We start from the raw sequence: 22,360 nt of genomic DNA, 5'->3' as shown, positions 1-22,360 counted from the left end.
TTAGGATATATTCCCAGAAATGGGATCATTAGGTCAAAAGGCAGTTCCATTTTTAATTTTTTGAGACACTACATGCTGTTTTCCACAGTGACTGCACAAGTCTGCATTCCCATCAGCAGTGTACTAAGGTTTCTTTCCCTCATATCCTCACCAGCATTTGTTGTTTGTTGATTTATTGATTATAGCCATCCTGGCAGGTGTGAAGTGATACCTCATTGTAGTTTTAATTTGCATCTCTCTGGTGGTTAGTGATATCAAGCATTTTTTTCATATTCTATTGTAATTGGTTAAGTTGAGTGTGTTTGTCACCTGGTAATTTCTTGGCAGAAAAAAAAAGATCCTCAAATGGAAACTTCAATAAGCAACTAAACTAGAAATGTGTAGGAGGGAACCGAAAGTGAAATACCTGTATGTGTATGCCTTCAATGGGTTGCTTTGTTTGAATCTCATGTTGCTTGAAAAATAACAAGAGTCTAGAATATTTTCACTGAAAAGGTTATGAACAGACTGAGTTTCAATGAATTGTCCACATGTAAACCAGTTAAAAGGAGTAATGTCTTTCATCTCCACACTTGATGACACATCAGCTTATTTATAGCTCACTCTGTAGCTCACTTTTCCTTGGATGGCTGGTCTCCTTAATTTGACCAATGTAGAAAAAACATCTGCAGCTCTGAAATTTCATAGTTAGAGACTGACAGTTAACTTTCCAGTTCATATGATTAAATGCCCAGTCATAAAATGAACCCCTGGTTTAAAAAAAAACAAACACTTAAGACTAGCCTTCTAGGCAAATGAAGATTGAAATCAGCCTCCCCTGATCTCTTTGTGTCCACAGTAAATTCTGTGAAGCAGCAGCAGAAGTGGCTTAGGTCTCACAGTGTGTGTGTGTGGGAGAGTACTTTGCACAAGAACCCGCTCACCCGCTCTTCCTGGTTCCCACACTCCCGTCCTGAACAGGCTAAGACCCAATATGAGAGTCTGTGTTATTTTTCCAGCTGTACAAATACCACATGGCTTATCCTGACTTCCTGCGTAACAGCACAGCTGCTTGGTGGAAGGAGAAAATAAAAGAGCTCTACACAAACCCTCAAGAGCCAATGAAGAGGTTGAAGTTCGATGGATTGTGGATTGTAAGTGCATCATTAGTGTGTTTTCTTTGGAAATGCTGGAAGTACAAGCACGAGGAGGCAATTCAGAAACTGGCAAAGCAGGTAGCCAGGGCTGGAGGAGTAAAAGGGAGGGATGCTGGTACAGAATGGAGATGCTCAGACCACCGAGAGGAGCAGAGGGAGTTGTGGGTCTGCCCAGGGACATATTGGGTAAGGGAAGTTGGAGATTAATGGGGAGATGTGCCACCACTGGAGATAATGCCAGATCAAAAGGCACAAATATCCTGTCTTCTCTTAGCTCCCATCCTCTAGTCTCTTGCCACTGCCTTCCATTGGCCAAATCTCCCCTGAAGCCTACAGTAAGGGAGCCTGAGAGACCACCCGTGATACAGCAGACCTGGAGGCGAGAAGGCCTGAACCTGAGATGAAACAGATGCTCACCACAGTGCTGATAGAGAGTCCTCTGAGGAAAAGGCTCCATAGGCCTGTTCAGATGTTTGTTACACATACCTGTTACACATATCTGTTAGGCATAAGAGCAGGGCTTCCTGAGATGTCTCTGGGACGTGTGTTCAAAGGCTCTTCTATTTGTGTGTCTTGAGAGATGGGAAGCATAGCAGCATCCCAGTTTTCTTCCCCACAGAATCAATGAAGCAGCCAGCTGTGTGAGAGTTTAAATAAGACCCTTTTGGCTGTGACAGGAGCCAGTCTCTAGGAGGTCAGTGTTCTCCCAAGCCAAGGCCACTCTGTCTCCTCTGACATCACGGAATCTGTTCTGCTAATTTATTTCAGGACAAGAATGAGCCATCAAACTCTGTGGATGGATCTGTCAACGGCTGCAGGGATGAAATTCTTAATAAGCCACCTTATATGCCATGTATGTAAAGGATTGCTTCCTTAAATTACTGCCCTGCTTAAAATGCTGAAAGTTTTCCTCTTGTTGTCAAAGTGAAGCCTCATATTGGAGAGAGAAAACATTCTTAAACATGAGCTAAAATTCCAAATAGAATACCTTGAATAAGTACAAATAAATAAATTATGGATCAAGCATAGAAATAATGACTTGATGTGGTATGAAAGAATGCAAGCAATGAATGCTGCATCTAATTACATTTATAACTATGAACTGATTGCTAAAACTTTAGGTAACACCCTACACACACACACACACACACACACACACACGCACACGCGCACGCACGCACGCACGCACACACTCTTTTGATTAGAGAATGAAACTCTAGTCCCTGCACTTTCTCTGCCTGTGTTCACAGACACTGATGAAGGGCATGCCCAGATTGTCCTATGGTACAAACAGCAATAGAGACTACAGGACCTGGGGATCAAAGGAATCTGAGAGTTGAACTCTCTCACCTTACAGAAACATGAGAAGGAAGTGACTCACCTTCCTACAAGCACTATACCAGGAACTTGTGGGATGAAGCCTGGAATCAAAGCTTTTTAATGTCTACATCATTGTTATGTTTCCTATTGTTTGGTGATTCCCTTTCTCTTCACTTAAGGTAATATTTGTGTATCAGACAAGTATTGACAAATCAGAATGATTTAGCAACATTAATACAAAGTTGGTTGAAACAAGATTCATTCCCTTGAGAACATTTCCATCTAGTGGAAGACACACTCATACAACAAAGGAGTGTATGATGCTGATAAAGGGGCATAGGTCTTACTCTATAAATGTTTGAGTTGGAGCCTTTACCAGCTCTATTCCCTGCCCTTACTCTTCATTAGTTACAAGGTCACAGAACATTGTTGTTTTTATTAGACAAAAGAAATTCTTGAAATTGGAGCTGCTACTGGTGATAAAGGTGTTGTTTGAAATAGATCAATGCCAAGATGATGGGCATTTCTAACGAATGTGCAGATCAAGTTGTTCGGAACATAACTTGGCATTTCCTCTTAGATTTGGAGTCCAGGGACAGGGGTCTCAGCAGCAAGACCCTGTGCATGGAGAGTGAGCAGACCCTGCATGATGGCTCCCGGGTGCGGCACTACGACGTCCACAGTCTGTACGGGTGGTCCCAGACCAGACCCACATACGAGTGAGTGTGCTTAGTTACTGGCAGCAAGGGTCATTTTTCACACTGCTACTTAAATATATATATATTTATGTGTGTATATATATATATATATATTATATATTTACTAAAGGCCTGGTGCATGAAAATTCATGCATTAGAGGTGGGTCCCTCAGCCTTCCTTGCCCCCCCTCACAGCCTGGGAGCCCTTGGGGGTGGGAGGCCACCCAGCAATCAGGGGAAGGAGATGCCCCCATCACACCTCTGCTGCTGCCATTGCTGGCAGCACAAGCCTTGAATAGCGCTGGCTAACTGAGTCTTAGGCAGCCTTGGGTGGTTGGACAGTTGCCATTTGAGGCTTGCCTGCATCTTGGGCCTGCCCTGGGTGGCTGGGGGCTGAGAGGACTGGGGGACTCCAGAGGCAGGCATGGGGAGCAGCCGGACCCACCTGGAGAGAGAGTAGAAGAGAGGGAGAGAGAGAAACTCCAATGTGAGAGCAGATCATTGATCTGCTGCCTCCTGCATGCCCACTACTGGGATTGTGTCTGGACCAGCAATCCTTCAGTGCATGGGAAGATGCCTAACCAATTAAGCCACACACCCCAGGGCATTTTTAAAGAATTTTTTAATTGAAGGTCTTAGAGTTCTTGACGGCTGGCGGCTGGCGTGGGGCATTCATAGGCCTCCTGTGTTTGCTAATTAGCCTTACTCCAAGGAAAAGTTAATTTAACCTGTTGTCAAGGTCTGGTTCCAGAGTCAAGAAAGCCTGTCTAAGGTTTAGTCAAGGTCAACAAAACGTTAAAGCCATCTCAGTCACCTTAAATGCCTCTATGTCTTTTATCCCTTTTGCCAAGGACATAAGCATATAAGGCACCACTTTAGGCTTCAGGCAGTTTGTAAGACAGCCTTACCTTTCACTGCCTGTTTGAATGCAGCCAGAAGTTAAGTCACTGGGAGGGACCTTCTCTTTTCCTGGTTCTTTCTTGGGCATGCGCTGTGCAGTCTTTTCGATCTCCAGGAACATGGAGGGACTTTACAAAGTTCTCTGTGGTGGTGGTGGACATGCTGTCTTCTCCATCCAGCTCTGCTGCTGACGATGTAGGCTGATCCTCAGGACCTCATCCTTCTTCTGGCTGACATATGGCTCAATAAACACCTTTTTTCTTTTTTTTTCTTTTCAGAAAAGCTTTTGTCTGCGAACGTGATTTTTGTTTTGTTTTGTTTGTTTTTAAACAGTTTCTAATTCTCCAGGATTTACTTTTAAATTACCAGCCAAGCTTTTATTTTCCCCAACTAAAACCAGAGCCTGAGCACCTGTGAATCTGCCAGAAAATGGTTATTGTTTTAGTAATTCCCTGTATGTGGGTATTTTCTCTCTCTGCTGAGTTGAGCTGTGAGTCTAATCAAATAGCCACCATCCCTGGGAATGGAGATTTTTCCAGGAGACTGGGAGTTAGAAATAAACATTGTATCGTGCTGTGGGGATGGAGCTTTTAACAAAGCTTCAAAAAGGTCAGACCTCTCATTTTGCAGCAAGTCTGCTGGCTTTTGGTGCCAAGTGAGCTAGGGAAGGCTTGGGCTAGAAATAGACCAAGTTAAAATCCCATATAATGCACTGTCTTGCCAAGATTTAGTAGTTTCTCCTGGAGAAACTGTTTTTCACTTCTTTCTGTGGCTGGTTAATTTCTAGAGTTCTGAAATGGTCAATAGCAGAGTTCTTCATATCACCCACATCCATCCATTTTTACTCTACATCCCTGCCTCATGTCAGGCCTTTATTATCTCTCACTCAGACGTGTATACGCACGCACACACAATCTCCATCCATTTTGGGATTTACTGTGGTGTGAAACATTGGACCTCCTAAATGGGCCCGTTTCCACTACAATAGCTGGCTTCTTTTCCTAACATCATTTATTGAATAAGTCATCTGTGTCTATTGATTTGTAGCGCTGCATTTAACAAATATTTGGATTGCCTCATATGCTAGCATCTAATTGACTGTCTCTTTTGTTCCACTGATTTTTCTCTCATACAATTGTTTATATTTTCTGCCCGAGGCTGCAGGCAAAGATCCTCCTTCAATCAAGAAATACTTAAAAAACTTTTCTATTTATTTGCTTTTGTGTGCAAAATTGATTCTGCTTTTTGAGGAGTTGCATGGAAGAGTGAATATTACCAAAAAAACTATAGTCATATATGCTTTTATTTAGATCCCAAATCTGCCTTCTTGTTGTTTAAGTGACTTTTGATTAATTATCTAACTTCTCTGAGCCTCAGTTTCCAAACAGTACAGAATGGTAAAAGGAACCTTTTGTGAGGTTGTGAGACAGTATGCATGAAAGTAACCAATACAATACCTGGAATAGAGTAATTGTTCCCTAAATACATAGGTCCTATCCCCTCTTCCTATCCCCATATGGACAGCTAGTTAACTAGATTTTTAAAAGATTTTTTAAAATTGATTTTTGGATGGAGAGGAAGGGAACAAAACATTTATTGACTGCCTCCTGCATGCCTTCTACTGGGAATTGAGGCCAAAACCCAGGCATGGAATTGATAAGGCAACCTCTCAGTGCATGGATGATGCCCAACCAGCACACTGGCCAGTGCTAGATTTTTTTTTTTTTTTTTTTTTTTTTTTTAAGAAAGGAAATTTATATTTTAGGTGATGCTGTATCTCCAGTTATCTGGTTCTGATGGGCCTCTTAACGTCACTTTTAAACAGCAGATGCTTTCAGGGAAGAAGCTCTCTGGCTAAAATTGAGCCCCATTGCCGCCTCATGCTCTGGGCTGAAGCTAGGCTCCTTAATGAAGTTCCGTGGATGTCAATCCTCAAATTCACCCTCTTCCCCTTCCTTGTTCCCTTCTAACCAGAGCTGTGCAGGAGGTGACGGATCAGCGAGGGGTCGTCATTACCCGCTCCACGTTCCCCTCTTCTGGCCGCTGGGCAGGACACTGGCTGGGAGACAACAAGGCTGCCTGGGACCAGCTGAGGAAGTCTATCATTGGTATGTGGCTTATCCCAGGGGCCTCTGCTGGCAGGGAGGAGCCTGAGATGTTTGCTTCTCATCTGCATGGGTTGTGTCTAATTGTCATGCTTGTAGGCAGTGTAATCAACAGGTGCTGAGTTCTCTCTTGGTGTGCATTTTAATCAATACCCATCTTTTTATTTGTCCATCATGACTAGCCCAAGGCTTTCAAATGGGGGACAGAAAAGACAGGGCAAACTAACCTCCCAAAAGGTTGCTTTCTCCAACACAGCTATATCTTCTCATTGCAGGCATGATGGAGTTCAGTCTCTTTGGAATACCTTATGTAAGTCATTTCGGGGGCCATTACTAATGAACCAGTCAGATTCAGTGTGTCTGCACATACAAAAGTCCCACCTCTTGCCCTGATTTTGCATCTTCTCAGACAGGAGCAAATATTTGTGGATTCCTTGAAGATGCTGAATATGAGATGTGTCTTCGCTGGATGCAACTGGGGGCGTTTTATCCATTTTCCAGGAACCACAACACCATTGGGACAAGGGTGAGGCAGCAGTTTATGCCCCAGGTGTTTTGTGTCCTCAAGTTACAATTTTCTTTTTAATGCTCAAAAGTATCATAACTATTTGTTAGAAGACTCATAAAAATCAGCAGAATCTCCATTTCTTAAGAAAACACACAGCATTAAAACAAACAAACAAACAGTGATTAACAATGATTTTCAAGAATATACTTTTCCTCATCTTTTGGTGGAATAGTTGATAGTGCCCTGTGGGGCTGAAATAAAAGTAACTTCCTTTACCTTTAAAAATAGTGAGTATGCATTTTGCTCAAATCCATCCAAGATAGGTTAGTGCCTCATAGAGCTCTATCTCTCTACGCATGTGCAGGGTCAAGACTAGACCTGAGCAGGGGACTACGGAGCCCATGATAGAAAGGAGGAAGCAAGAGTGGTGAGAGTGGGGGAAAGGATAGGCTAGAAATGAAAGGAGAAATGGTGTGTAGCCTAACCATGGGACATGTGCCTTCAGGTACTTTTTTGATACCATTAGGAAAAAGTAAAAAAGAGGTGATCTGTGATATGCTCCTTTATTCCCTTAGAGACAAGATCCTGTGGCCTGGGATTCAACCTTCAAGACATACTCAAGGAAAGTCCTCCAGACCAGATACACCCTGCTGCCTTACCTCTATACTCTGATGCACAAAGCTCATGTTGAGGGCAGCACTGTTGTCCGCCCCCTCTTCCATGAGTGAGTAGAACCTATTTCCCCATGCAGCGGGACTGGGTATGTTGTATGAATAACCCTCTGCAACAGTTATAACAGTCTGAGTAGACGTTTTATGCCTGTTTTTTAAGGTTTAGAGAGGACAGGACAACGTGGAATATAGACGATCAGTTCATGTTGGGCCCTGCCATCTTAATCAGCCCCGTGCTAACAAGTGTGAGTTCTCATCGTAGATCATAAACCCTCTAATCACATATAGGGAACAGGAAGGGCATTTGACAAATCATCTTGTTCAGCTCACTACTTCTAGAATATTTCAGGGATTTCTTTTTTTCTTTTTGAGGTCTTTGTTAATGAAAACAACTTCAATTAATTCCTTGTTTTAATGTCTTGTCACCTTGCATCCTTATAAAGTTAACCTTTTTTAAAAAAAAAATAAAATATATATATATATATATATATATATATATATATATATATATATATATATATTTTTTTTTTTTTCTTTTTTCTGTGTGTTTGAAATGAATTTCCCAGGATCTTTCTTAATAAAATTACCCAAACTCTTAAAAATCATTAATGAAATTCTCATTTTTATGTTAATCCTACAGAATTTTAAAAATTGACATTATTGAGATATTCATAATGACCTATTGGTTTTCTGTTTCAGAACACTTTTAAAGTCCGTGCTTATTTCCCCAGAGCCCGTTGGTATGACTATAGCACGGTAAGAACTAACATGCTTTGTGAAGAACCAGGTTGGTCTATGCAGGGCAGGAAGTTGTTTTTATAAAGCAATAATTTTTAACTTCTCATTCCTGCAAGGTTTCTTTAGATAAAAGTATCCATAAAATGCTCTGGCAGGTGTGAGTCAGTTGGTTGGATAGTGTCCCATCTGCCAAAAAGTTTCTTGTTCAATTCCTGGTCAGAGCACATGCCCAAGTAGAGGGCTCCATCCCTGGTTGGGGGTGTATAGGAGGCAGCCAATCAATGTTCCTCTCTCACATTGATGTTTCTTGCTCTCAAAAAAATAAAAAATGTATCTATAGAAGTATAAGTAGGCAAAATCTGATACCCATATCACACTGAGTTCTCCCCTACCCCCTACTTTTTCTGGAGAATAAAAAGAAAAGACTAGATTTCTAAAGTTTTCAACAAAGCTGAAAATTAAAGATTTTTTTCTAGTGTTTTGATAACTTCATTGGGAAGGAAGGACTTGTTGTATAACATGCATTTATTTCATCCATCTGTTGTGGATGCTTGCCTGCATGCTCCATTCTAGGAAACTGGCAATACATCAACAGGTGAGTGGAGAACCCTGGAGGCTCCCCTTGACCACATCAACCTTCATATCAGAGGAGGCTACATCTTACCTTGGCAGGAAGCTGCAATGAACACTTACTCCAGGTAAGAGAGGGAGAGGCAGTGTCTGATGGCCTCGCTTTGACACAGTGAGACAGCCTCATGGGGGCTGCCCACCTCAACTGGGGTTCTGTGGATAAAATTGAAATCACAGGTAGTTTCACTGTTCTGGTTCTGTGAGTGCCTTCTGAGTGGAACCTGGGGTAGGATGAGTTCATGAAGTCAGGCTTGGGGAGATTATTTATCTGTAGAGTTACATCAGAGGTCTAGGACAAAAAATTTCCTGAGGCAGCAGCATATACTTCTTTCTATACTATTAAAAAATTGAGAAATATTGATGAGCTCTTTGATTTGTGATGGCTATACAGGGATTTCGTGCTCACTCCCATTCAGCTTGGATTGACCCAGGAGAGATTATATATATATCTATATCTCTCTCTATATATATATCTATAAATAACTATCTTTGTCTATGTCTATGTCTATGTTTATGTCTATGTATCTATGTATCTATGTATCATCTATCTATCTATCTATCATCTATCTATCATCTATCTATCTATCTATCTATCTATCTATCTATCTATCTATCTATCTATCTCTATCTATACTAAAGGCCTGATGCATGAAATTCATCTGCAGGTATGGTCCCTAGGCCTGGCCTGCAATCAGGGCTATCTTATTTAGCTGCCCGCAGCTGGCCCTGACCCCCCCCCCCCAACCCACCCCCTGTACCCCATTTGCCGTCAGATGATCAGTGCCTGACAGCTGGGGGAAGGGACCGAGAGTTGGTCACTGCACCTCATAGTGACTGGTCCAGTGTTTGTTCCGGTCATTTTGCCATTAGGGTCAATTTGCATATTGCCCTTTTATTATATAGGATATATATGTGTGTATAAATAAAATAATAAAAGCATAATATGCTAATTAGACTGGACAGCCGAACGACCTTTCAGACATCATTCTAAACATCCTACCAGGTGAAGCCATGGAGGCAGGTCTGAGGCAGAGGCACTTAGGGGCAATCAGGCAGGCAGGTGAGTGGTTATGGGGTGAGGAGGCATGCAGGCAGTGGTGGTTAGGAGCGATGAGGCAGGCAGGTGAACAGTTAGGGGTGATCAGGCAGGCAGGCAGGCAAGTGGTTGGGGTGATCAGGGAGGCAGGTGAGTGGTTAGGAGCCAATGGTCCTGTATTGCAAGAGGGATGTCCAACCCCCCAAGGGGTCCCAGATTGTGAGAGGGTGCAGGCTGGACTGAGGAAACCCCCAACCCCCCATACACAAATTTCGTACACCAGGCCTCTTCCTCTAGAGTGTGTGTGTGTATGTGTGTGTGTGCGCGCGTGTGTGCGTGTGTGTGTGTGTGTGTGTGTGTGTGTGTGTGTGTGTACTAGACGCCCAGTGCAAAAATTTGTGCATGGGGGTGTGTGTCCCTCAGCCCAGCCTGCACCCTCTCTAACCTGGGACCCCTAGAGGGATTTCTGACTGCCTGTTTAAGCCTGATCCTGGTAGGATCAGGCTTAAACAGGCAGTCGGACATCCCTCTTACAACCAAGGACTGCTGGCTCCCAACTGCTTGCCTGCCTGCCTGCCTGCCTGATTGCCACTAACCACTTCTGCCTGCCAGCCTGATCACCCCTTAACCATTCCCCTGCCAGCTTGATTAATGCCTAACTGCTCCCTTGCCAGCCTGTTTGCCCCTAACTGCCCTCCCCTGCAGGCCTGGTCATGCCTAACTGCCCTCCCCTAAAGGCCTGGGTACCCCTAACTGCCCTTCCCTGTAGGTCTGGTTGCCTCCAACTGCCCTCTGTTGTAGGCCTGGTCCCTCCCAACTGCCCTCCCCTGCTGGCCATCTTGTGTCCATATGGAGGCAGCCATCTTGTATGTTGGGAGTGACTGTCATATTACTCTTTTATTAGATAGTATATCTACACACACACACACACACACACACACACACTGAGTGGCCAGAGTGCATTCAAAGATCATAATAATTTGGCCACTCAGTGTATCCTATATAATAGAGAAGTAATATGCAAATTGACTATCACTCCAATACACAAGATGGCTGCCACAAGAAGGCCGGCAGGGGAGGGCAGTTGTGGGCGATCAGGCTAGTAGGGGAGGGCAGTTAAGGGTAACCAGGCCTTCAGGAAAGACCAGACCTGCAGGGGAGAATAGTTTGGAGTGACCAGGCCTGCAGAGGAGGGAAGTTGGGAAGACCAGGCCTGCAGGGAGGAGATGGGGAGGCAATTGGGAGGACCAGGCCAACAGGGGAGGGCAGTTACGGACAATCGGGCTGGTAGGGGAGCAGTTAGGCATCGATCAGGCTGGCAGGAGAGTGGTTAGGGGGTGATCAGGCTGGCAGGCAAAAGCAGTTAGGGGCAATCAGGCAGGCAGGCAGGTGAGCAGTTGGGAGCCAGCAGTCCTTGGTTGCAAGAGGGATGTCCAACTCCCGTTTAGGCCCAATCTGACATCCCTCTAGGGGTCTCAGATTGGAGAGGGTTCAGGCTAGGCTGAGGGACACACATCACTGCATGCATGAATTTCATGCACTGGGCCTCTAACACACACACACACACACACACACACACACGCACACTAGAGGCCCAGTGCATGAATTCATGCATGGGTGGTGGGTCCAGCCAGCCTGGCCAGGGGGAGGGGACATGGGCGGTTGGCCGCCCTGCTGCTGGTTGAATTCCTGGTTAAGGGGAGAACTTGCTTGTTATTATATAGGATATACACTGAGTGGCCATATTATTATGTGTTCAGAGATTATAATAATCTGGTCACTCAGTGTATATACACACAATATAAACACATATTATATCTTATTAAGAGGACCTGTTTTATCAAGAGAGACAACTCAAAAGAAGAGAAGTTAATTGTTAGTCTTGTGCAAAGCATGATTTTAAATGAAAGAGGGCTTTGAGCTGAGTTTGGATAATAAATAGGATTTGAGTGTTTGAAAAAGAATGAGATATTCTGAGAGAATTAAAGAACCAAAGGTGAAACATGAGTTGGATTTGGAGAATAGTAAACCATTCAGCTTAACTGGAGCAGAGGAATAAAATAAAAATACATAAAATTCAAACAGGTTAGGATGAGGTCATGGAGAATTATAAATGCTAGGGTAAGTATGCTGCATTTTATTCTGTAGCAATCTGGAAGATACTGAAGGATGTGTTTTGTTTTTATTTTATTTGGGACAGGGTATCTTCTTTCTATAAAGAAGTTTCTTATCATATTATTTATATGTATATTCTAGTAAGTAAAGGATGTGTATTTAATTTTTGAAAGTTGATGTTTTGCCAAATATTTCATTAAATTTTAAATATTTTCCCATTAGTTTTTAATTATCTTGTATTTTATCTCATATTACATATTTATGGAACTTTATGTGCATTTATAATCTATTCCCTTTTTTTTCCTGGATGAATAGTATTTTCAATAGGAGCTGTTGTTCATTTGTACAACTTACAATCTAGAGAAAAATAACTCTTTTTTTCATAGTCGACAACTATTTATGGGATTGACTGTTGCTTTGGATGACAATGGGAAAGCTGAAGGTCAGATGTTCTGGGATGATGGACAAAGCATTGGTGAGTGTAGACTTTCCAAGGTCCCCATATAGCATTCATAAAAATCACATTCTAGAGCACATGTGTCAAACACAAGGCCCGCGGGCCAAATCCAGCCCGCCAGACCTTGCAATGTGGCCCGCACCGCGCTGTCATCACTGCACTCCGCTGTCAGTTTATAACATTGTCAGTTTATGACTGTTCAGTAAACCATTCGGCCCACGATTTAGGCTGGATTTTAGATTTTGGCCCCTTCTCTGATTGAGTTCGACACCCCTATTCTAGAGTCTCAGGATATAATTGGCATTAACTAAAAAGCTATCTTATTTTTGCTAGTTAGTAAAATAATGGTATTGCTTGTGCTTTTTGTGTTATAATAAAAAATATTGCTAAATCTAAGGTCACAAAGGTTTATTCTTTTTTGTGTTCAAATAGTGTCATATTTTAAGCTCTTATATTTAGGTCCTTGAACCATTTTGTATTAATTTTTGTATGTGGTCTGAGGCAGGGGCTGTTCTTTGCATGTGGATATTAAGTTATCCCAATCTTTTTGGGAAAAGATGGTTCTTTCATTATTGAATTCTTTTGGTACCCTTGTTGAAAACCAATTGACTTTAAATGTGAAGGTATATTTACATAATTGAGGACACAGGGGAAAAAACCCTTCCCATTTAATAGATATATAATCTTTTTCATTCATTCATTCTTATGCTAGTACTTCTCTGTTTTGAGACAGTTACTTTGAAATAAGTTTGAAATCAGGAAATAAACTTGCCTCTTTTTCAAGAAAATGTTTTTTAAAAACAGGTTTCCTCAACCTCAGTAGTATTGGCATTTTAAACTATATAATTTGTTGTTGCTGGTGGTGGCTGGGCTGTTACTTTAATATGTTTAGCAGCACACCCCTCCCCCTGTACTCACTAGATGCCAAAAGCACTCCACTCTTGTAACAACCAAACATGTCCCTAGATATTGCCAAATGTTCCACCAGCAAAAATCACTGCTATTTGAAACCAGTGTATTATGAGAATCTGGAGTCTTTTTCTACAGCTTAGCTGATTAGAACTAGATGATGACATAGTGGGTGAATAACAATATAGTTGGGGTGTGAAATCAGCCCCCTATGGGCAATATATTTCAAAAGTTTAAGAGAAAAATCAAATTTTATATAAAATTTTTGGTTTCTACAACAAATAGGTTTCAATCTCAAGGTTAAAAATCACTAGTTCCTGCAAGTTTTAAACTTTTCAACTTCTATAGAGAAACTCTTTGCTTCACCAGACTTCTAAAATTCAAATTTAAAGTACCAAAATACAGTGTAAGTATACATTTGATTGAAATTTTCTGTTAACAGGTTTGTAACTATTTGTTAAACGTTTTCTTACATAAAACTTAATAGCTAGTTCAAGGTTCATTTTAAGCCCCTATATTAACAGAATCTCATACTTTAAAAAGTATTTAAAACTGCTACAAGAGGCTATAGTATTTACTTAGGGTACATTTTCTAGCCAAGACCAAATTTAAAAATATGGTTTCATAATTGTTTGTTCCCATAAGAGTCAGGGTAATTTAGAAAACAAAGAAGAGGCTTTGTCGGTTCAGGGAAAGAATATGTTGTAATAAAGGTAAGAGATGGAATCTTGAGAAGGGCCAAGACAAGAATATGATTTGAAATTGACTTTTACAAAATAGGAGGTATAGAAGCCACATGATGAGAATGAGTAAAGTGGACATCAACTGGGAAGTATTTCAAGGAAATGTGTGGGCAAGAGATCTAAAGATCCCGAACATCATGAAGAAATATTTAGTTTTGATATACCATGTCACTATCACTGGTGACTTTGAAGAGCCAATTCAGTGAAAAAAGGAAATGAGAGCTGAAGTGTAGGAGATGTAGGATTGGATTATGAGTTGAGTAAACAGACATAACAAGCAAAGGCTACATTTTTTGAGACATATGGCACTAAGAAAGAGATATGGTAACTTAATGTACAAAGAATCAAGTTGAGGATTTGTCAGAATGAAGTGCTTTGGAGCATAATTAGTTTGGAGGAGCAAGAAGGATATGGACAAGAATAGATGGAGTAAGTCTTGGGAGGCAAGAGGGCTTGGGATGTAGAATGCTTTGGAAGTATGAGCTAAGTAGAGATAGAATATTAAAGATGAAAATTACAATAATTTTGATGATGATGTTGAAAAAAATTTTGAACACTTATTCTGCACAAGCAACATGTTCTGTACTTTATTGCCATGAGTTAGTCCTATTTTTTTTCTTCATTTTATGGATGATAAAATGTTAAGTGACTTGCCTGAGATTACACAACTACCAAGTGCAAGAGTGGGGATTTGAACCCATGCCAATCTGACGTGAGAGTCAGAATCCCTAACTTCTCTCCTTTAATTGTATCATCATATCCATGTGAGCTCTCATAGCTATGTGCTTGCTATGTTGGCACAGAAAATAACTGATCAGTAACCTTCACACTTCTTCACCTATGATAGGAGACCTTAGTCCTCTGGTCTTTTAACCTCCTGACCCTTACCTCAAAACACTCTCTTCCATTTTCCCTCAGCTCCTGTCTTTAGTGTTCTTCAGAGAAGTCAATATTGTATTGATCGGTAATTGTGATCCCATTGAGGCATTTTCTGAGTCCGTGTAAGATTATCTGTTGTAGTTGAAGTAACGAATAATTGCTTTATCTATTTTCTTGGTTTCAGATACCTTTGAAAATGGAAAATATTTTTTGGCAAACTTTACAGCAAGTCAGGTAAGACTTTTAAAATTGAATTTTATAAATCCTCTACCAGTTAGCTACAGGTTAAGCATTATTCATTAACTGTATAGATGTAATATCCTATGTCTTAATAGGAAGACCTCCCTTCCTTTGTAAATCATGTTTGTTGACATTAAAATAAGGAAGAAACAGTCCTTATTTTGATAATTATCCAATTTACTATCAATCTATAAAAAGAAACTTGTCGTTCATATTATACTATGGGGAGGAGGGGAATAAATCCTTATATGTATAACATGTTTTCTGGGATTAAGACAGCATTTTCTAGCTGATAAAGTTTTGAAGAATAGATGCTACATCTGCTACTCATTGCACAACAAACAACTGAAAAAATTGAGCAGTATGTAACAATAAACACTTATTTAGCTCATGAGTTTACATTGTTCAGTTGATCTGGGCTAGAGTTGGCTGATCTTGGCTGGCTTACCTATATCTGCAATCAATTGGGGTATGGTTAGGCTGCTTGGATGATTCTGGCTGTTTTCACTCACATACCTTGGGTCATATGGCTCTTGAGTGATTAAGATGGCCTTATGGGTAAGTCTGGGCATGACTTTTTCAGGATTGTAGAAAAGGGGAAAAACAGAAATATAAATGCCTGAGAACTTCTTATAATCCCCATTTGCATCAAGTTGACTAATATCCCATTAGTACGTCACATGGCCAAGTCCAAAAACAAAGGTGGGATGGAATGCCCCATCCAGCACCAGAGCAGGAGGGTATTTAAAAATTACATAAAAAAGGATATAGATAAGGAGGAGTAAATAATTTGAGACAGCGATTCAATCAATCTGTCATGCATGTTTTGTGATTCCATGGATAACCTACAAAATTCTAATTAGAGTAGGAAGATCATTTTATGTCACACCCGGAACCTTCTTTCATTTCCACCCCCATTGATTTGAACTAAGGAAGAGTATAACAGAAACTTATTGTGTCTTTTATACATAATTAGAGGCTTAATGCACAAAATTCATGGAAGAGTAGGCCTCCTTCCCCTGGCTGCTGGCACTGGCTTCCCTCTGGCACCTGGGACACAGCATTCCCTCTGGCACCTGGGACCTGGGCTTCCCTTGCAGCTCCAGAAGGACTTCCAGAAGGATGTCCAATCTAATTAGCATATTATGCTTTTATTATTATAGATAGTGCTTCAAGTATGTGACAATGTCTGTCATATTTCCTTTCTGTTCTCTCTTCTCAGAATCATAACCTCCAGGGAAACTTCCTCTGTTTTGTGTTTAAACTAGTTTTCAGATCTGATTATTCTATTGGACTGCAATTAATATTATAGATTTGTTTTAAAACATGGTACCCAGGATGGAGAGAATATCTTAGAGTTGCACTATCCAATATGATGGCTACAATAATATTGGGTATCATCAAATTTACTGTAGCTGGTACTCAGAAAGTAGTCTTCATGAAGTGTTTAATTAAGAATAAACAGCAAACCAGTACAACAATAGTAATTTGAGGCATAACATTTTAATGTAGAATATAGGCAATCCACAGATATATTATATATTTTTATCTTTATACTTTATTTATAGGACACATTACAAATCCAGACCATGCACAATAAGTATCTGAATGGCTCAAATGAACTGAAAGTTGGATATATTAAAATCTGGGGGATCCTCTCTACTTATGTGACACAAGTTAATGTCACCTATAACCACAAGCAATTCACGACAACAAATTTCATGAGTGACCCCTACAATCAGGTATGTCTCAAAGGGATGTTGTTATGTCATGAATTAATTTTATTCAGCAAAGTTACCACCACTATTATCATCACTGTTATATTTACTTATATTTGAAAGATTATAGATATATACAATAGGTATGTTCCAGAAAGGTTGTGACTATTAAATTATATTGTAAAATACAAAATATTAGTGGTCTTCCCCAGTATAATCAAGGGAGCAATGATCAATGGTGTGATGAAATCCTTTCTATCTGTTTCCTAAAGAAACTGTGCTATGTGTTAAGTTTGGTCTCCCAGGCCAGTATAACAAAACTTAATGTATGTGACAGATGCTCAAACAAAGGAAAACATTTCCTAATAAAATTGTTATTGGAGATTTTTCTCCCTTCTTCCTGAAATTACTCACCTCATGGTCAAATCAGTATATCTTATAGGTTGGTAAAAAAAATTGGCAGAAAATTGGTGGTAATTATAAAAATGAATATATGCTACCTGTGATGTGAGTTCACTGATTTGGTTAGTGGCCATAGCCAAGTAATTGAAGACTAATTTCAAGTAGAGTTATCAAGAGTAACAGCAGAAGGAAAAGTATCCCACTTTTGAACACTAGATCTATCATAAATATGGATTCAGTAACTCACAGGGAGTGGTTTGGAGGGTAAAAATGGATAAGTATAATTCTTGTTTTCTAAAAGATTAAAAAAAAACTGTCCTGTTGGTACTTGAATTTTGGACAATGACCCTCTGAACATTCAAACAAATCCTCTCTCTCCAATTTTGTTAAATTTTTTAAGTTACTGAGAACTGATTTTTAAAATAATTTTGTTTATTTTTATTTATATTTGACATACATTATTTTATTAGTTTCGTATGTTCATTTTAGTGATTAGACATTTCATAACTTAGTAAGTGATCATTCCAATAATCTGACGCCCATCTAACACCATACACAGTCATTATTAACTATATTCCCTATGCTATATTTCATATCATTTAGTTCTCTACTTCAGAACATTTTTCCTGAACTATTGAGCTAAAAACCACCCTTTGCAAGTAAATACTCCCAGTTAAGACTGATACAGAAGATTTTTGAACACTTCCTTTTGGGGGAAGTTTGTAGCATATCAGATGCCCATATGTTTTGTGCTGGTCTCAACCTATCAATAACCAAAGTAGTGGCTGGACCAGCTCATGTGGTTCTTATTATGGGTAAAATATGTTTTTCAGTAATAACCATCAGGAAATAGAAAAGATACAGGCTTATAACTTATAAGTCATGGAAATTTCACAGCACACCTGGGCCATACAAGGAGGTCCTGGGTGGTGGTGGGTGGGGGGAGAGAATGGGCAAAAGCCTAGGGTTCAGCTTTTTTTGTTGGGAAGGAATCTAGGGCTTCCAGGGCTCATTCTTTATTGTTGAATTTGACACATGGTGAATTTCAAACTTAAGAAGAGAAACAAACTACGGGGCTAAGTTGATTAGTTATTGAAATCAACCAAGATCTGAAAAACAAAGGAGCCTCAGTGGGCTGGAAATAGATGCCTTTTTGAAATGGACAGATCTGTCAGTTGAAGCTTAAGTGAGGCACTTGCCTTACACAAAAGAAACAAAAAAAGAAGAGATGGAGGGAAAAAAAAGAAATCCAAATCTCAATGTTTACACTACATTATTATGTGCCAGGAAGTATACTATGTGTTGGGGATGGTAAAAACATGAAACCAGCCTGCCTTTAGGAGTTTAAAATCTAGTGCCAAAACAAAGATACTTTTATGAGTGTTGGTTTTAATCAAAGATACCAATTCTTGTGAGCAGTGTAGTTCTGACTAAATGAAGTAGAAAGACACATTTCCTGCACAGGGATTATGCCCACAGCACATCTCTCTATATTCATCTGTCTGGAATCAATGTGACCTGAAAAGGAACCTTCTGTTACTCTCTGGGGGGGAAAAAACATGAACATTATTTGTGTTGTTAAATGTGATGTTCATGATGTCCTAAAATACCAATGTTATCTCTTCTTTTTTGGCAGACACTAACTATTCAATTGACTTATGGGAATTTCAGTCTGGAAAATTTAACTGAGGTCACTTGGAGTCATAGTCCCGACGTTTCTACTACACCTATGACCAGTACCTTCTCATCAACATCTCCAGATTCTATATCAACTATTAATGCTACCATTACTGAGTCTATTGTTACTAGTTTTGCTTCAAGTACTACTTCTGCTAACCTTAGTACTGCCTTTCCTACTATAAGCACTTCTTACCCAACAAGTACTATTGAAGTTACACCAAGTACTATTGTTCCTACTACTCCTTTTCCTACAAATGCTACTACTGCTAGCACTGATACTGCCTTTCCTAACACAACCACTAATACAACTACTCCTTTCCCTACAAATACCGCTACTGATAGCACTGATACTGCCGTTCCTAACACAACCACTAATACAACTACTCCTTTCCCTACAAATACCGCTACTGATAGCACTGATACTGCCGTTCCTAACACAACCACTTATACAACTACTCCTTTCCCTACAAATGCTACTACTGCTAGCACTGATACTGCCTTTCCTAACACAACCACTAATACAACTACTCCTTTCCCTACAAATACCGCTACTGATAGCACTGATACTGCCGTTCCTAACACAACCACTAATACAACTACTCCTTTCCCTACAAATACCGCTACTGATAGCACTGATACTGCCGTTCCTAACACAACCACTTATACAACTACTCCTTTCCCTACAAATACCGCTACTGATAGCACTGATACTGCCGTTCCTAACACAACCACTAATACAACTACTCCTTTCCCTACAAATGCTACTACTGCTAGCACTGGTACTGCCTTTCCTACCACAACTACTTCTTTCCCAACAAGTACTATTGAAGTTACACCTAGTACTATTGTTCCTAATACTTCTTTCCCTACAAATGCTACTACTGCTAGCACTGGTACTGCCTTTCCTACCACAACTACTTCTTTCCCAACAAGTACTATTGAAGTTACACCTAGTACTATTGTTCCTAATACTTCTTTCCCTACAAATGCTACTACTGCTAGCACTGGTACTGCCTTTCCTACCATAACCACTACTACATTTACTCCTTTCCCTACAAGTCCTACTACTGCTAGCACTGGTACTGCATTTCCTACCACAACTACTTCTTTCCCAACAAGTACTATTGAAGTTACACCTAGTACTATTGTTCCTAATACTTCTTTCCCTACAAATGCTACTACTGCTAGCACTGGTACTGCCTTTCCTACCATAACCACTACTACATTTACTCCTTTCCCTACAAGTCCTACTACTGCTAGCACTGGTACTGCCTTTCCTACCACAACTACTTCTTTCCCAACAAGTACTATTGAAGTTACACCTAGTACTATTGTTCCTAATACTTCTTTCCCTACAAATGCTACTACTGCTAGCACTGGTACTGCCTTTCCTACCATAACCACTACTACATTTACTCCTTTCCCTACAAGTCCTACTACTGCTAGCACTGGTACTGCATTTCCTACCACAACTACTTCTTTCCCAACAAGTACTATTGAAGTTACACCTAGTACTATTGTTCCTAATACTCCTTTCCCTACAAATGCTACTACTGCTAGCACTGGTACTGCCTTTCCTACCACAACCACTACTACAATTACTCCTTTCCCTACAAGTGCTACTACTGCTAGCACCGGTACTACCTTTCCTACCACAACTACTTCTTTCCCAACAAGTACTATTGAAGTTACACCTAGTACTATTGTTCCTAATACTTCTTTCCCTACAAATGCTACTACTGCTAGCACTGGTACTGCCTTTCCTACCATAACCACTACTACATTTACTCCTTTCCCTACAAGTGCTACTACTGCTAGCACTGGTACCACCTTTCCTACCACAACTACTTCTTTCCCAACAAGTACTATTGAAGTTACACCCAGTACTATTGTTCCTAATACTTCTTTCCCTACAAATGCTACTACTGCTAGCACTGGTACTGCCTTTCCTACCACAACCACTACTACAATTACTCCTTTCCCTACAAGTGCTACTACTGCTAGCACTGGTACTGCCTCTCCTATCACAACCACTACTACAACTACTCCTTCCCCTACAAATACTACTACTACTAGCACTGGTACTGCCTTTCCTACCACAACCACTACTACTACTACTCCTTTCCCTACACATACTACTACTGCTAGCACTGGTACTGCCATTCCTATCACAACCACTACTACAATTACTCCTTCCCCTACAAATACTACTACTATTAGCACTGGTACTTCCTTTCCTATCATAACTACTTCTTTCCCAACAAGTACTATTGAAGTTACAAGTCATACCACTATTCCTAATGCTACTACCCTTTCCCCAGCAAATACTACTACTGCTAGCACTTACGTTACATTTCCCACCACAACCACTCTTTTCCCAACAAGTACTACTAATACTACAACTGCTCTTTCCCCAACCAGTACCAGTACTACTAGCACTAATAATACGCGTCCGATTACAACTATTTCTCCTCTTACAAATACTAAGACTGATACTACTAGCATGCATTCAGTTACTACAATTATTTTAAATACTACCACTCCTAGAAACACAAAAACAACTACAGGTATCACCACAGTTACTTTGATTACAAATGCTACTTCTGAACAAACTACTACTCAGATCATGTCAACTCTACCTCCTACCAGCACCCCTGGTGTCACCACCACAGATAATGCCCTGACCAGAATCAGTACCACTACTTATCCTCCACCTACCTCTACCCATGCTTTAAATACCACATCCAGGAGCACTCAAAGCACCACCAATAGAAATACTACCAGTATGACAACTCGTGTTACTGACATAAATACTACCACTAGAAACAGCCCAGCTACTAATGGTATAATAATTACTAGTACTCAAAATATTGCCACTTCCTCACATACAAACACTACAGGTATTAAATCTACTACTAAAGTTAGTGGAAATGCCACCACAGCATATACTACAACCATCACTACATCTGTTTTTAGCACAAAAACTACAAAATCAAACACTACTTCTGACACTGCCCTTACAAACACTTAAATTCCAAGTAACACAGTTATTCCCACCACCAATACTATGAAGAGTACAGAGCATTCAGTAAATATTGCTGATGCAGATAACTCCAGGAGTGTTTTTATTCCAAATACTGCAATAGCCTCAGATTCCTTGATGTCTTTTCTAGATACCACAGCTATTACAAATGTTACCATGTATGCTTCAAATACTATTTAAAAAAACGCTACTGATACTCTTACTACAGATTTGAGAAGTACTTGTATAAGACATTAAAAGTACTTCCAGGAAAAATTAATCTTACTTATGATATAATCTTATACCCTTGCTGTTACCACTAATGGCTGGATTCACTTACTAAGATCTAACTCTTTTATAGACCAGAAATCACCCAGATGGAGTTAAATCTGTAAAGATATGGCATAGAGGAGGAGACAGTTTCTGTCCTGGTATCAGAGTTCATAATCTTAT

General features: G+C 40.2%; 1 protein-coding gene across 1 annotated transcript in view; it reads left to right on the top strand.

The window, feature by feature from the left end:
• Positions 1–21,916, top strand: part of MGAM2 (maltase-glucoamylase 2 (putative)) — a gene marked incomplete at both ends in the record, with an annotated part of 80,428 nt that extends 58,512 nt beyond the window's left edge. The window contains 14 exons of the mRNA XM_084897321.1: positions 999–1,133; positions 1,905–1,989; positions 3,037–3,175; positions 6,029–6,162; positions 6,435–6,469; positions 6,569–6,685; positions 7,243–7,391; positions 7,499–7,583; positions 8,038–8,094; positions 8,650–8,774; positions 12,244–12,332; positions 15,030–15,079; positions 16,654–16,827; positions 18,842–21,916. Of these exons, the coding sequence (XP_084753447.1) occupies positions 999–1,133; positions 1,905–1,989; positions 3,037–3,175; positions 6,029–6,162; positions 6,435–6,469; positions 6,569–6,685; positions 7,243–7,391; positions 7,499–7,583; positions 8,038–8,094; positions 8,650–8,774; positions 12,244–12,332; positions 15,030–15,079; positions 16,654–16,827; positions 18,842–21,916 (4,449 nt within the window). The remainder of the gene's footprint in view (positions 1–998; positions 1,134–1,904; positions 1,990–3,036; positions 3,176–6,028; positions 6,163–6,434; positions 6,470–6,568; positions 6,686–7,242; positions 7,392–7,498; positions 7,584–8,037; positions 8,095–8,649; positions 8,775–12,243; positions 12,333–15,029; positions 15,080–16,653; positions 16,828–18,841) is intronic.
• Positions 21,917–22,360: the final 444 nt, after the last annotated feature.

This window comes from Pipistrellus hanaki (assembly GCF_964339955.1).
Source record: "Pipistrellus hanaki genome assembly, chromosome: 10".
Lineage (NCBI taxonomy): Eukaryota > Metazoa > Chordata > Mammalia > Chiroptera > Vespertilionidae > Pipistrellus > Pipistrellus hanaki.
Note: the sequence above shows the minus strand (reverse complement) of the source record. Positions and strands in the feature narration are given on the sequence as shown.